The 16,775-nt window shown below is 43.4% G+C and overlaps 1 protein-coding gene across 1 annotated transcript in view; it reads left to right on the top strand.

Annotated features, from left to right (window-relative positions):
• Window positions 1–11,578, top strand: part of LOC139921995 (R3H domain-containing protein 1-like) — a 61,812-nt gene extending 50,234 nt beyond the window's left edge. The window contains exons 21-28 of the mRNA XM_071912419.2: window positions 2,049–2,206; window positions 2,432–2,583; window positions 3,362–3,465; window positions 5,832–6,001; window positions 7,778–7,922; window positions 8,914–9,011; window positions 9,205–9,292; window positions 9,925–11,578. Of these exons, the coding sequence (XP_071768520.2) occupies window positions 2,049–2,206; window positions 2,432–2,583; window positions 3,362–3,465; window positions 5,832–6,001; window positions 7,778–7,922; window positions 8,914–9,011; window positions 9,205–9,292; window positions 9,925–10,517 (1,508 nt within the window). The 3' untranslated portion in view covers window positions 10,518–11,578. The remainder of the gene's footprint in view (window positions 1–2,048; window positions 2,207–2,431; window positions 2,584–3,361; window positions 3,466–5,831; window positions 6,002–7,777; window positions 7,923–8,913; window positions 9,012–9,204; window positions 9,293–9,924) is intronic.
• Window positions 11,579–16,775: the final 5,197 nt, after the last annotated feature.

Raw genomic sequence — 16,775 nt, 5'->3', positions numbered from 1 at the left:
ACATGTAGTACATTTTTGTTTTCAGAGTCTTTTTACTGCATGCTGTGGGGTAGAGGGGCTTGTTACGGCTTCTTCACTCTCAGCCCCGATACTCTCCCCTCCCTAACCCCCGCCACCCCCGTCCCCCCTTTTTTTTCTGTCACTCTCAGCACTTTGTTTTCTTCGGTTATCCGTTCTTATGGCAGGTCCACAATGGGCTCGTCTTGAGTAAACTGCAGCGGGGAAATTAGGCGGCGCCCCTGGGGCAGGAGAGCAGAGCGAGGAGCTAATTACAGCGCAGAGCTTTTCTTCCTGAGTTGGCCATTGTGTTGCGCTTCTAACCCTCACAATGCCCATCCCCAATCAAATACACGATTAGCATTGTTTCCTCCCCCACTATGCTCAGCTAACTGCAGTATTATGCGCCAGCCTGTCTCGGGAGAAGGATGCACCGCGCCACCAACATCAGAAAAGTGAAATGCTTTGAGTTTCTTTTTTTTCTTTTACCTGGCTGCCATTGTGCGTGCATCTGTCCTGAGGTTGTATGTGGGGAAAAGCTGTGTGGGAAAATGTCTTCTAGCGTGTTATAAAAGCATTGTATTTTAATATGCCTTTGAATTTTTCCTGGGTCCTGCGCTGGGTTGCAATGGAACAAGAGGGTCTGGAGACGGGGCCGGGGCGCTGTCTGAGAGGCCTATGATTCTCACAGTGAACCGGTCTCTTTTCCTGCCCCTCACTCGTCCTCTCCTCATACTGTATTAATCTACCGGAGGGAAAAAAAAAATGTCAGCTCTCAGCCAGCCCACCTATTTCCCAGCCTCCTTCAGGACGGACTGTCAAATAATGAGGTCTCCTGTCTGTCAAATACCGAGCCTTCAAATTTGTTTTTCCGTCACAGGCTGTGAATGTTTTTTCTCTGTTCTCTATGACTCTACTACCATATTAAAAGTGTTATTGATCATTATCTGTACTGCTTAATTACTCCGTTTATTGATGCCCGTGGGTTGGCGACTACATTGCTGCATATAATCTTCCAATGGACAAATCAGTTGTCTATCAGCTGTTTCTATAAGGACTTTGGTTGCTGTGTCCAGATATGTCGCCAGCTAAAAACGATCGAATAAACCATAATGCTACATTGGTCTTGTTGAGAAAAAAAGCTGTTGAAATGGATAGTATGAATTGAAGGACATCAGTACTGAAAGGAAAAATCCCTGTCTACGTTCCCCCTTCTTCAAGCAAAGATATGCTTATTTTTTTAAGTGTAAGCCGGCATAAGCACCAGTATATCTACTAAGAAGGAGTTGGGCAGCAAGCGTGTTTAATGTTATCTCCTGTAAGCACTCGCCAGCGCAGACAGCAAACATCAACTTGTGCCTTTTTTCGAGGGGGTCCAACTGTAGCCGGTCGGCTTTTTCCTACGTCCAGCGTGCCGGAGACGGAGTGTTTAATTTTATTTTCGCTTCACGCTCGGTTTATAAGTGGAGGTGAGAGAACGGCACTAAAAATAGCCAGCCTCATCGCCCTCCCGCCAGAGGCCATCCTTTCCTTTTGTCCCACTTCTCCGCTCATCTCGGCCAAATTGATTGCCGTCGCTCTGGCCAAAAGCCAGGAGAAATTGAAAACTGCCCAGGCCTCCCCTCTTTTGCTTGCTGCTGTTTTTAGTATCCCGGTGCCTGCATTGGAGACGTTTTTTTTCCGTGGGCATTTACACGGCTGCAATCGCTCGCTGGTAACCTTGACACTGATCTATTTTACCCAGTGGAAGAAGAATGCCTGTTATTAGTTTCAGAGGATTCATTCCCTCTAACAGTATTTCCATGCAATGTTTATTTCCTCCCAATATCTTCCCAGTGGTAAATTTTTTCGAGTGAAATTACTTAAGGGGAAAAGCAGTTTATTCACCCAGCTGTTTTTATGTTGACTTGACAGAATCATCGATTGTACCAAACGAAGTGAAGCACAATGCGTTCGGTCCCATGGATGCCCAATCGCCTGAAATCATCAAGTCATTTTATTCCTGCTGGCTCACAGAATAACCTTTGTTTCTTCCTTTCCTATCGCTCTAGGTTACCAAACTGTGATGCCAAATCAACCGCAGAGCTATCAGAGTATGATAGGAGTTCAACAGCAACAAAGTCAGACCCTGGTCAGTGGCCAGCATAGCAATATGGGAACTCAGATGCAAGGCATGATGGTCCAGTATCCCTCCATGCCATCTTATCAGGTGTGTATTCTCTTCAAAAAATGAATAAAATAAAATACAACTAGTTCACTTTATTCCAAATGAACTGACGGTATATAAACACCTCAGCTGGACTAGCCTAATTGAATCCAATCCAGTGGAAAGTTCAATGTGTTTGTCTTTTTTCTCTCAGTTTTTATAGTGAAAACAGTTGCCATGTCTATAGGACTTTATTGTAAAGCTTGTGTGGGGATCTCGTCTTTCCAGGTATCCATGCCCCAAGGGTCGCAGGGTGTACCACAGCAGACATATCAGCAGCCAATCCTCATCCCCAACCAGTCTAACCAGGGGCCCATGCCAGCCTCCAGTGTCCAGGTTTACTACAGTGTTATCACACCTAACCAACAGAACTCAATGAGGTACAGTAGCAAATGCTTTATATGGTACCAACCAGGCTTCATATATTTGTCAGGTTCTGACTATAAACTTGTGAGGTTCCCGTTGGGTCAGCCTCATTCCTCATTCCTGCTTTTGATGCCGCTGTGCACGGGAAGGAAGGGGTCACTTTTAAAGGCCCCTCACCCCTTTAGGGACCTCAATTTTAGTAGGCCAAGCTCAAGATGATTTATAAGGCCAGATATCCAGTGAGTCTTAATATAACAGCGATGGTCCCGCGTGGTGAGCGGCTCTCTCTACACCATCCTTCATGTTGGCTGCTGTGCAGATGCACACTATTCCTCAGGGTGCCTGCCTGTCTGCAGCAGCTGCCTCTGTGCTTTGGGCTGACACATCACCCTTCGCTTTGCTTATATCCTTATTAAATCAGGATGGAGGAGCCTCGAAAGCAGAAAACTGGAAGTGGCACGCCTGCAATTTGGTTACCGAGGCCGGATGATAAATGCTTATTACACTTGATTTGTTTTGATTCGGCTGAAAATGAGGTCCGCAGAACCCCCAGCCCCATCCCCCCAGCATTGGACCTCACTAGTGTTTGATGAGGAAATTCATCATGATTCTAATGTAATACAGGCTATTGATCCCCAGTGTACACTGTGTTCCACTTGGCTAATTTAGCCCATTTTTAGGCTGATGAGCTGAATTCTGATTACACAGTGAAGCCGTGCCAGTGATGTGCTGCCCATGCTGCTTCAGCGGGCCGCTTGTCTATTTCTCTCACTGCTTTTTGTCTTTGTGCAGCTCGTCGGTGGGGTTCCTGCCTCCTCCGGGGTCAGAGCAGATGCAGTTTCCGCGGCCGTCCTCCCCCTGTAGCTCCCAGCAGATCCCTGCACAGCAGTGCTCAGGTACACCGCCATGGTCAATTAATACAAGGTTTCAACAAGGACATCAAAATCAATGGCTACTGTATCAATAAGCAAGTCAAGCAAAGCCAGCCCGTTGGTCCTTGGTTGGTCGCAGTACAACTCTACCTCTGTAAAAATGATTGCAGGGCAATAGCGGAGGAAAGTTCTGTGTCATGCCTTTTTTTTCCTCAAGTTTTCTTTCTTTGCAGAATAGAGATGAGATGAGAACAGCAGAACACTTGACTAATGAATCCCAAACTCCCAAAATTATATATCACTTGCTCTGATAATACACCTCAAAATGATGCCACTTCTCCCTTTCCTCCTCCATTCCAACATTTTTTTCACTCTTCCTCATCCTCGTCCATTTTTCCTCCTACTCTCTACGATTCTATCCACTTACTGAACCCACCTCTCCCTGTTTCTTGCCTCAAAAGTGGAAGATCCTCTCCCCTAACCCTGGAATTAGATTGCACTAGACAAAAGAGGGATGTCATCAGAAGAAATTACCTCTCGCCGACTTCTTCGGCAAATAAAAATGGATTGAATTGATTCAAAGCCAGGATATAGGGGGAAGAGGGGGCACAATTTCATCTCTTCGACGAAGCCCATAATATAAGGTTCAAACAACAAAAGGGGAGGTAGTCATGTCAACGTCTGAACATCAGCCAGCCCACCACCACCACCACCATCCCCCCCGCTTCATTCAGCCTATGTGTGCCAAAGGGCTTTAAGGTGCTAATTGAAATTACACTCTCCAGCCTTAACGATCTAATTATTGAACAGATATGGGGTGGTAATTAAAAAGTAATTCCTCTGCTTCTTTGTTCCCTGTTATGGCCATCTTGGAGAAAAAGAGCCTTCATGGGTTCTCTAATTCTAATTTGCCGTTTTATGTTGCCTCAGTTAATGTGAATTTCCTCTGGTGGCGAACCCTGTGATCATTCCCGACCATCTCCCCCTCATCTCCTCTTTTCTCCTCGAATAACTAATTATAGTGGGAAGGAAAATGTTCTCTCAAATGCCAAAATGAAATTGCTCCTCTAAAGCAGGTGGTCAAAATGTTTTTAATTTTGCGCAGGGATTACCAAGTGAAAAGAATGGCCGCGTTCAATTTTGGATGTTGAATGTGAAATGGTGTTTGGTGTCTGTGGGCTGTTCCCTACTTATCGCTCCATGCTGTCACTTTCCCCTTCAATTCGCCGCCAAATCCTGTTTGATTTAAACAAAGCAGAGGTAATGGAGGTATTTTGGATTTCCCACGCTTCAAAATGATTACTGCTAACCTGTTTGTTCATGTATTATTTTGAGTCGTTTATTAGTGTAGTTAATTTTAATATAAAAGGAAACGGCGCCTCATTGGCACAGTTTGATTTGTATGCCTTTATGTTTACTCTAAAACATCAATAAGCCAAGTTCAAAAGAGCTGAGAACAGAGCCAGGATAAGAGCGTTAAGACAGCAGTCCTAGCAAACAGAAGCAGCAAAATATAATAACAGTTAAGAGCAGTTCAAAGCTCTCCTGTAATAAGGCCAAGCATAGCTAACCTTCAGGGCAAACAAAGTTAATTGGATGCTTGGCAGCTCAAAGTTTTCTGATGTGATTAAGTATCAATGCAATAGCTTTTCCTTGAAATACTGTCTGTAAGTCCCACATTGACAGGTATAATGTGTACATCAACAAACCTAATTTAAACACAGGAATTTAATAACATGTTTCAGTCAGTGACTGCATGTAATAACTGGCTTGCCATCACCTGTAGTTAGGTGATGAAGATTTATAATGGTGAGGCTGAGATATTAATACAATATAGACATAATATATGACATATTAATAAAATATAGAGCAAAATTGAAGATTTCTTCATGGACATGCAGAAGTAGGTTTTACATGCTATTTACATGCCAATGAATGTGTTAATTAGCATACTACTTTTTGCAGTCCATATATACTATAACACAGTGATTCTATTCTAATTTAGTACACATATGGGCCACGGACCCCCATTTGATGAGATTTTATCTCTTGAACCCAAATCTGAAAATATATCTATTGTTAGATATGATTTTGTCCAGAATTCCATGACAATCTGTAGGTAGAGAGATAACAGTGAAACTATGATAAAAAGTCATTCTTCTACATTCTCTAATTGGGTTAACTTCTTGTAAATGAAATAATGGTGAAGTTTAACTCAATTTAATTCATCAATTTGCTGGGGACCCCCTGGAACCCCCTCAAGGACCCCTGGTGGTCCCCACGTTGAGAACCACTGCTATAGCATGCTATTGAGAAGTAAAGCTGTGTTTACTTTTTAGGTTAATTAAAAATAAAAATAAAAAAATGACTGTGTGTGTTTGTGCATGCAGGTGTTCCCCCTCCACCAGGTGGCGGTATGGTGATGATGCAGCTGACTTTGCCCCCCAGCCAGCAGCCACGGCCACACTCCCCCCCACAGTGGAAACACAACAAGTACTACAGCCTGGACCACCAGAGAGGGCCCAAGTCGACAGAGCTCTCCTCCATAGACACCTCACAGGTAGTGGAGCCAGCAAGGCCAAATTAGGGAAGCAGTGAAATAAGCCAACACCGAATGTCCCCAACATCATGCGCAAAGTGTAACAAACCAGAATGTTCTGGTTCTGGGAAGTGTGGAGTCAGTCCAAAAGTTTGGCTCAGAGCTCTGGGTTTTTACTTTACTGTTATTTGAAAACTGTGTGCACTGTACACAGGCTGACGTTAGCCAAAAACACAAAAAAGGTGACAGAACTTACAGCCAGCATTTCCCCCAGCCCAAAGCCAGTCACACACCCTGAAGAAATCAAAGCACTGCTTAAATACCAACTGTCAGTCACATTAGCCCTTAGCAGCAGGGGTGCTACCAAAAGTAGGAATGGCAATCTACCATTTTGACATACAAGCCAGTCATTCAGTCTTTACATTTATACAAGGTGATACTAGTGATAAGCTATATGTGGAACTGCAGGGCTGTCAGGAAAAGAAAAACAAATGTACACAAATCCAAAACACATTGCTTCCCCCCTCTCATCAGCACACTTGGCACAGTCCAATTGGAAACACTGGTGTGTACTTAGGCAGCATTCACGTGCGCGCTTCCATGATGTGCCGTCCATCACCAGGAAGTGGACCTCGGAGAAAACAATGATTAATAAAGGTGGAAAATAAAACAAACTTGTACAAAGGAAATACAGCACTGTAACAGAGAATAAAGTATATGCATTAATTGACTAAACTGGGTCCTGGTTTAGCAGATGAATACATAACTTAAGAAATCACTAGAATATAACTAAGGGTGAATTGAGAATGAGTGCAGGGGCTATGCACCTGATTACTGAGGGAGTGAATGTAGCTCCCTCACACAGAAATTACAGCAAATTCATATGATTAGCTCTCTGTCACACAAAAGATTTCTCCAATCCAAAAAATATGTACTGTAATATTATTTTATTTATCTCAAGCATTAGAATCAGTTTGTTGGCCTTGTAAGTTTGCACTAGGAATTCGACTTGGTGGGTTGCTCACACAGGTCACATTAAACATAACACAATGCAAAATTATATATATAAGTAGTATAGAAAAACATTTAAAAATAGAAAGGTCATAGGTCTCCTCTTGAAGTAGTATATAAAGAAAGTAGTAGAAAGTATAAGTAGTGTATAAAATGTAAAAATAGTATGTAAAACATACGCATGGTCTCTGTTGGAGTCTGACTCTGTTGGAGTCTGACTGATAGGAAGCTATGGATGTCATAAATCGAATAAAAAATAGAAATATACTCGGATCTAGGGAATATTGTTCTGTGTTTTGAACACCGCAAGTAAAAAAAAAAAAAATTATTATACAGTTGTATTAGCTGGTACTTGCAATTGGTATCAACAGTGGAAAAAGTAGTATCCATGCTTTCCTAATTAAAAGCCAATTCCCACCAGTTCGCATGCAGTGTGAAAACATTCAAAGCCAGAGTTATTCAGAAAATGCCAAGTGGACACATGTTCAAATTGTTGTTGCACAAAAGTGCTGTCGCACGGAACATGTCAAACAGATTTTTCTTTTTATTGTGTTATCTCATGATTTTTTTGGTGAATTTTCGTGTTGTCATGTTTAAAACATGACACAACACAGACGGTGGACCAGGATTGATGATAATGTACATTTAAATTGCAGTTTATTTCTTAATGATAGAGCACTAATCTTTTCGTATCTATAGTTTTTTATGTATGGGGTAGATCTGAGATGTGTTTTGTAAATGGCAAAGGTTTTTCATTGTTTGAATTGTGTTTGTGTGTGGCTACAGAGCAGTCCTCAGCTTGGCAGCCCCTCCCCCTCCCCGGCCCAGTCTCCCACGCCTACTCACCTGACCAATGTGAAGAACATCCGTCCAGGCCTGGCCTCCGCTCCCATCATGCCACAGTTCTCCCGACCCTTTGTGCCAGGGCAAGGTAGGCATCAAGAAGGCCCGGTGAATCCTCCCACATACAGCCAGTCTGAGAAAGACAAGAAAGTTAAAGGAGGGGGGGTCGCGCAACGGTAGGGCACACAGAGCACATCGGGAATTGGTGACGACAAAAATTGGAAGAAAATAGGCAAAAAAAAGGCACCAAAAAAAAAATCATGTTTATGTATTCCATATGTATGCTAATGGATTATATATTTGGGCAAAATGAAATGAAGAAACTGATAAAATATAAAATAGGTTTCCGTTAACAATGTTAAACTGAAAATTTGCTTTGACGGCGACAAGCAACGACTTTTGATAGAGCAAAGCAACACAAAAGCAAGTGGTCGTGTTTGGTCTGAATGTACCACAAAGGGCGGAGCCACAATATTTATATGCCCATACACTAGGGATGGGACAATATGCTTATCTCACGATACGATTCGATGCGTGATATGGGATTCACTATTCAATACAACCACGATACGATGTAATAACTAAAAGTTCAACGACAACAAAGTAAGACTGTGCAGGATTATTATTATTTCTGTGCCTCAAATCTTTCTAGCAATGGCTTGCTAGAACGTAAACAACAATTTAAAAATATCATTACAAAGTGCAGATAATATAATTTGGATGCTTGTGAAATTGTGATGGGCAAGCCCGTCCCAGAGCTAATACCACAATTCATTTTTCTGCCCCACAGTACGTATTGTCACATTTTTGTATTACGATATGTTGAATTTGGACATATTGTCCCATCCCTACCACACAACCTTTTGATTGAAAGCAACAAGTTGAAGTCCCTTCTCTGGGGGTTGTCAGAAGCTAGTGTGGGAAATGTAGGAAATCACTAACGGAAGTGGAAGTAGATGAGGCCAGTTGAAGGAAAGCAGGTACACCAAAAAAGTAAATGACAAACACCTCATCACAAAATAAAATCTTGAGGGGGGAGGTTCCTTTAAGTATGTGTATGCGGGTGTGTGTTTTCGTAGGAGATTCGCGGTATCCCCTGCTCGGACAGCCCCTGCAGTATAACCCCCAGATCCGTCCCCCTCTCCTCCACGCACCCCCGATGGTCCCCAGTCACCAGGTGAGTCGAAATGCACACCTGCCACTCAGCCTTTGTTTTTTCCAGTTCTTGGTTACACAAATAAACAATGTTAAACAAAACATCTTCACAAAATCAGTGCCGGTGTCTGTCTCTGTTTTTTGGAATCCCATCCATACCTCTTAATATGCTGTGACTGCACTGGAGTTTGACCTGGTCTCCCCCCCCCCCCCAGGTACCCATGGGTATGAGGCACGGTGGCGGCCGAGGAAGAAAACAGCCCAGGAAAGCTCTGTCTACAGATCTCAGTGTAGGTGAAGCAGGTAAACTTAGGGACAAACTCTGTCAGCTGTAAGGCAGAGATGAGCAGGGAAACTCCAAAGTAGAACAGTTGGAGATCTCATGGCAACTGGTCATTGTCTACAGATGTCAATACCAATGTTTTGTATTATAGTTCATGTCAGTGTAAAGCGGCGGCCTCACTGATCCATCAGATGGTTTGTTTTGGATCGTCAAGCAAAAAGAAGAAACAGACTATAGAGTATAAATTAAATAAGAGACTGACCTGGAAAACCTCCAGTCGTCCCAATGTTACACCAGGCTTTCTCCGTTTTATCTTTGTTTTGGTCGGACCGTCGTCTCTGTGTTTGCCGCTGTTCTTTTCCAAAACAAAGATAGGAACTCCTCTGATTGGCTAAACGGATGGAGACAAATCCGTCCGTCCAGAAAAAGTCAAAGTCCGTCAAAATGGATGGCAATCTGACAGACGGACACATCATCAGGACAGCTCTCATTGAAAATGAATTGAATTGAAACAGACACAATGGATCAGTGTGGCTGCAGCTTAAAGCATAACTAAGCGTAATGCTTGGTTCCCCTCTGACATTCTCCAGTGTTTGATTTCATTCATATGAATGTGTGATGATTGTGCCTTCTCTCTTCCTCTTGGAGGCAGTGAGCGGGCAGGTCCTGGAGGCGACTGAGCTGCCAGAAAAGAGCAGTTGTAGCTGGAGCCGGGGCGACTCTGTGCCGGGTGAGCTCTCCAGGGCGGGGACTAGCATCCACCAGCCCCTCGGACACCACCGCCACCACCGCCAGGAACGTCAGCCGGGGGCCGGCGACGACCACCGACACCACGCCAAACCTATTTTCCCGGTCCTCGCCAACCCCGCCTCCACCTACGCCCTCCTGGCCGCCGTCCCCTCCAGACACCCCGCAGCCCGAGGCGCCGCCGCCGCCGCCCCCCCCGCCACAACACCGCTTCCCGCGCCGCCTTCAGACTCGCTACGAGCAAAGATCCCGGTCTGGAGAGGGCCAGCTCCCGATAGCGGGCGCTGCCGTTGCAGCAGATGCAACGGCGAAGGACCTCTGGCTCCAACCCAGCCCCTTTCAACGACAGCTCTCCCCCACCGCCCCACCGCCACCGCCACCACCACCAGCGTCTCCAGTCACTTCCTGATGCCATCACTCTCTACTCCCTCCCTCCCCCCCCCCCTCCCCCCCCCCCCCCTCCCTCCCCCCCTTCTGTCGCATTCTAAGTTGGTTTGATGTAGAAAGGTTGTTTTTACACTTGTTTGTAGAGACTCTTGGGGAATGTTTTGTCTTTGTAAATTCTAGCAAATTTGATTAAAAACAGGAACAAAAAGTAACAATAACATATATGATTAACATCCCAAAACAAAAAAAAGGGTGAATTTCCAAATGGTTATCGGTCTGCTCACATTCAAGAAAGGGGAAGAACATATCAAAGGGCAGCCACTTTTCCCTTTTTTTAAAGTTTTTTTTTTTTTCTTCTTTTTTTTTTTTAAGTTGTGAAATCTTGAGTTTGATCCCTAGCTCAGTTGTCTTGCTGGGCTGTGTTGGAGTGTTTGCTCTGTCTCAGCTGAACTCCACCTAAGCCCCCTCCTCCACCTCCCCACCCCCTCCCTCCTGGGCATCTTAGTCCAGCCCCCCCCCCTCCCACCAGCCACTTGCCCCATATTGTGGTCAGAACATCATGGAGTCCCCCTCTGCTACACAATGGGTCTCTTGTTGTGCCTTCTCTCCAGAGTCTACTGCTTTATTCTCCAACAAACACAAAATGAAGACACCGCAGTGTCTAACTTGTATGGAAAAGACCCGCTTATTGTAAATAATTTATATAATAGCTAAAAAATTCAATCAGTTCTCTTTTCACAGTGAACAGTATTTGTTGGTCACAGGCACAAATGAGAATGACAAAGGCTTATATTGTTTTGACGTCCCCGGTTTTTAACTTTAATTTAAAAAGTTGAGTCTCATGAAAAAAAAAATGACACTCCTCCACTGACAATGTATTTTAACAATCCTCAGCTTTCAATCTCTCTCTCTCTCTCTCTCTCTCTCTGTCCACACTTTCCAACACTCTCCCTGGTGAAAGGCCAACAGTATCAAGTCTGTCATCAGAAGGTCTTCTTAAATTAAACCCACTGGGTCACTGGAAAAAAGTTTGCACATTTATACAACTGAATATATATTATATCTATATTTTTTCCTTTCATTTCTCAAAGAAAAAATGTGTGGATTCTTGAAAGGCTGTTCAATGCTGGTGCAAGTCATTTTTATTTCAGTTTGAAAACCAATAAATGTTTACACCAAAACGACTTCTCTCTCATGAGAGTTCCACCTATCTCTGTTGATCCCTGGGAGCTTTTTCTTCTTCATGTGTAACCGACAGCTGAAACGCAAGAAATCCCTCCTGATGTTGTCACAGAAATGCAGAGAACGGCTTATTTAGAAGATATGGGACCCCTACGCGAGTCGTATCTAATTTGGTCATTGGCGCTATTCATCTCAATTCACATTTTATAGGGCTATTTGTCTGCTACATTAACCTCCCGCCAACCTCATCTCTTGAAACGCCTCGCAACTTCCTCCGCTGTAATATTTCCTCGCTAATAACGTCAAGGCAATTTACCACAAGGAAAATCTAACCCACCTGCCACTGTGTCTCACGTATATAAAGCCCGGGGAAGTCAGAAACGGTTGAAAATGGATGACATTATCGTTCACACACACCCCCCCTCCTTATCTGAAGGAGGCTGTCCCATGTCCGGCTTGCGGAATTAAGGATCTCCTTCCCTGACAGGGAGATTATTAACGCGTTATTAAGTCAACATCTGGAGCGGCCGCACCGCCGCGCATCAGCTCGGTGAAATTAAGCTTTCGTAATTGAAGAAAATTTTCCGCTCAGCAATAAATTACCCTTGGGTTGTTGTTTTGTTGTGGTTTATCATTTGCGGGTGCCGTTATTTTCCTCTTCCGCTTTCCCCCCCGAAGGCACTGCTGTTAAACAGGAGAGAGCATTAAGCCCGGGTTGTGCATTGTCAGGTTATTTTAAGCAAAGTAGAAATTTTAATATTAAATGTTGGGGGGGGGTGCTGGGGAGAATGGATGGTACAAAACAGACAATATGAGAGAGGATGCCTTATTATGAAGGAAATATGTGCCCCAAAGCACTGACACAATAAGTCAGATGCAGCTGTCTGACAGTAAAAGATAAATTACACGGTGGTGGAGCCGCAGCCCAGAGCGCTCGTTCCAGAGCGCTGCCAGTCCTTTGTACAGTCAGCACACCGATCGGCTGTGAAGCATTTGGAAAAGCTGTCCCAGTGCTGGGCTGGGACCGTCCCTTGGTGTTGTTGATGAGGGCCACAACCCCTCCCTGTCCTCATATGACTCAATCACACACACATACACACACACACACACAGTAGGGGAGGTTGGGGAAATGAGGCCAAGATGGAAAACGTGCTATCAGAGGTAGAATGTGTGCCTGGTTAGTCGTAATGGTTATGCCAATTAGGCTCAATTCCTGCTATTCAGCACAGGTAGGAGGGAACATCGAGGCAGCAGGGCTTCTGCTCTCATAAAGCCGCTATCAGAGTGAATAAAGCCGGAAGTCCAGCTGGACCAATAGGTTGTCCGGCTCAAGGCTATGCAACACACACAGTATGGGTATAATTCACTTAGCTCTCTTCACAAGTCTTTGCCCTGCTGCTCCATTTCATCTCCAGCAGACAAGCCGGTCTGCTGCTGGGTTCCTCTGGAGCCTTTCTACCGCAGTACCACAGCATCCATAACACTGTTTCTGCTCTAAAACCATCCAACCTTCTTTGAAGGAGAGAATATTTCACTGAGCTGTCCCTCCTTCGCCCCGCGCCGCACAGGTTTAGAATAAGTTTGACGTTTGTTGAGTTTTGGTTTTATAGTCATTTTTGACCTCGTTTTAGATAAGTTTCAGTCAGGATTTCAGATAGGCCTAGGGTTTGTAGTTACAATTCTTTTTTCTATTTTTTATAGTTTTTTCTAACTTTACTATGGCCAGGCCCAGGCAATAAGTCTGCAAGAGCTATTATATGTGTTAAAATGTACATTTCTACCACTACTACTAGTAATACTGCTACTACTACTACTGCTGCTACTGCTGCTACTGCTGCTGCAAGTACAAGTGCTACTGCTAATACTACTAATACTACTAATGTTACTACTGCTATTACTACTAGTTCTACTACTGCTGTTACTACTAGGCCTATTACTACTACTACTACCACCACTACTAGTAATAGTACTACTTCTACTGCTACTACCACTACTAATGCTACTACAACTATTACTACTACTAGTAGTGCTACTACTACTAATGCTCCTCCTGCTATACGTACCTGCTACTACTGCCTGTTATGTCTTTTCAACCTGCTATTTTGTGTCTTGTGCTTTGTTCTGTGTCCTTGTGTTTTGTTGCATACTGTATTCTACAGTATGCTACAGTTTGCTTGTTGAGTAGTTAGATCTAGGTAGGCTCATTCTCTGTAAAGTCCTTTGCCGCAGGTTTTGTGATGAAGGGGTTTATAAATACTTGACTTGAGTGCTACTAATACTACTACTACTAATAATAACAGGCATTATTATTGTGACTATGATTATTATTTAGCGTTAGGGTTATTTTTGTTTTTTCTCACACAGCATTTCTTCTCCTTTTCCCATTTCCATTTGCTGAAATGTTTTTCTTCCCTTGACCCTGCGGAGGGAATTGTTGAATTTCTATTCTCTGTCCTTGGCATCGCCGGAACATCTCTCTCCTCCTCCTCACCTCCCTCCTCACAGTAATGAAAAGGCTGACTATGGGAGCCTACCATCTGTCTGACCCTCTTTTATTTGGCATCCCTATTTCTTGTACCCAGGCTCTTTTTTTCCCCTCCGTGTAACACCCCCCACCCCCTCCTCCTCCTCCTCCTCCTCCTCCTCCCCTGTCTAATCTTTTCATTCCTTTGTCTTCTGATCTGCTCCATTCTCTCCATCTCTCCTCCCAGCTCTTCCTCTTTGCCGTCAGCCGTCGCCACTCAGAGAAGCCTCCCTTTCTCCGTCTTCTTCCACACATGCCATATGTGGACGCACCCACCTCCGTAGTAGCGGTGCTTGTGAGAGGATCCCTTTTGACGATGTGTTGCCCAATCCACTGGGGAAATAGGGTTCCTCTCTCTGATGGTGTAATCGCCCAGCTGCGACACTACAGAGGGCCACTCATCCTTTTGAAAGCGTCCCAGACTTCCAGGCCGGCTGCCGTCTCCACCACCTCTCCCACATGGTGTGCTCAGTATTTACTGTGTTGCACAAGAGGAAATTTTAGTGAACTAAAATTGTTCAAAATGGCACAAATCCCGTGATATTCACTGATCTCAACTAATGAGAGAAGAAAATGATCAAACAGAGCAGATGGTAATTGTTGTTACAAAAAATAAGCATTATATAAGTAACAGTTACAGATTGATGGGTCATTCCATGTAACTACTGCACTTCCATGTAACTACTGACATAAAGTCTGCATATATTAATGTAATAAATTTCTTCTCTGACCATACAATCTTCTCAGGCCTTGTGGTAAAAATGGCAGCAAGTACTTACAGAATCACTACCACAGTGCCATCCTGTGGTTCTGGGCTGATATTACACCTCAATTATTCTACCACTCACTTATTAGGCCCACACCTAAAGCGAGAACTATTTTGGGGTCAATTTGACCCCATTCAACATTTAACATCTCTAAAAACATGATTTAACATTATTTTTCAAGCTTGATATTTCATGACTTTGACTTATTTCGTGGGGAAAACAGATAAACATCAAATTTACACAATTACACACTTTGTATACAGCGGTGTTGTTTGGGACATTTTGCCCCCAAAGCCTTACAAAACCAGAGAAAATATGAAAGCTTTACACATATTTTCTTTCTCTTTGTTTTGATACTGGGGGAACTTTCCCATGCAATTTTTTGATCTTTCAAACATGTTGCCATGCTTTAGGGCCCATAACATTCGACACACGCACACACCATTTCTGCCAATGAGGTCCTGTCACAGCTCTTTGAAATACTATTTTGGTGACTAAATTACTTTTTATTGGTGTTTTTTTCATTATTGACTAACTGCTGTGTGTTACTTGCTGATGTTCTGAAGTAAACTTGGGTAACACTTTCAATTACAATCATTTTTTTGTAGATTTGACCCCAAACATAAAAGGCATTTGTTAAGTTTAACATAATAGGAGGACTAGCAATCATCGTCATATAGCTGGAGCAGGGATGCAGGCTAGGTCCATGATGCTGCTGTGTGCCCCATGTAAGAAGGGCCCTTCCTGGACCATAAAGTCACTCATCGAAAGAAAATAAAAACATGGTTCACTCTCTTTAACTGTTCAGACAATCAAAAGTTCTTGTACACTACTATTATTTTTACTATTATTATTTCTTTTTCTTCCTTTTTTATTAAAAGTATTCATTACTGTTGTTTATTTATTGCGCTATTCATATTTTTTTATCATTGCTACTTCTCCTTCCATTGTTTTTGCTCTCCGTGTTAATGAGAGTTGTGTTTGGATTGGTGTATGTGCACGTGTGTTTGTGTATTTGTGTGCGCGCCCATTTGTGCTCCTATGTGTGCATGTTATTCTGTGCGCATGTGTTTGTGTGCATACAATTTGTTTTGTTGTTCCTTTTTCATTGTTGTACATTTGGAGATGGAGATGTTTTTCCTTCTATGTTGCAATTTGATACAGTAATATATTGTCTGAACACGCCAATAAAAACTGTTCAATCAAAAAGTTCTTGTACACACAAGACACACAATGCCCATGAACGCTGTAGCGTTAATGCTGCCTTGAATCTGGGTAAAGAAATACAAGATTTTTTCTGCCTTCATTCTCATTTGACGTTGGCTTCAGACAGACTTTTCTAGATTAGATGAAATGAAACATGAAAGTGAGGAGGAAGGCCTGGCGAGAGGAGTTAACTGAACTAATAGTATGGAGAATGCAGATTTAAAGCAATATTCCACTTAGTGTTACCATGAGGGTTATTTGGAAGTTGACCGCCATGGAAACCAGAATATAAACTACTCACCAAGATCAGATGCGGCTAGATGAGTTTGTAGCATTCAGATTTTTACTTCCCATTCATTTGATTGAGCCATGAAAATAGCCTGAAAACTGACATTTAACACGTTCATGAACAGATTCAACAACAGATTCAACAGATGCAATCAATAGGTGGCAGTTTAATAATTGTGGTTGGGGCCTCTGTATCAAACAAAATCGTGTTTAGGGCCCCCAACGTCAATAGAGGCCGTGACTTGGGCCCCCATAATCATTCTAAACTGTACTGTAGGCCCCTAAAGGTAAGTGTGTGTCAGGGTCCCACCTGGCTTCACATTTCAATTGAAATTAGTGAAATGTTGCAAAATGCATTGAACATGGATGCAGGCTCAGAATATTTTGGGGGCCCTGGTGGTC

The sequence above is a fragment of the Centroberyx gerrardi genome, chromosome 10 (assembly GCF_048128805.1).
Source record: "Centroberyx gerrardi isolate f3 chromosome 10, fCenGer3.hap1.cur.20231027, whole genome shotgun sequence".
In the NCBI taxonomy this organism is placed as follows: Eukaryota; Metazoa; Chordata; class Actinopteri; order Beryciformes; family Berycidae; genus Centroberyx; species Centroberyx gerrardi.
This window is presented reverse-complemented; position numbering and strand designations above follow the sequence as displayed.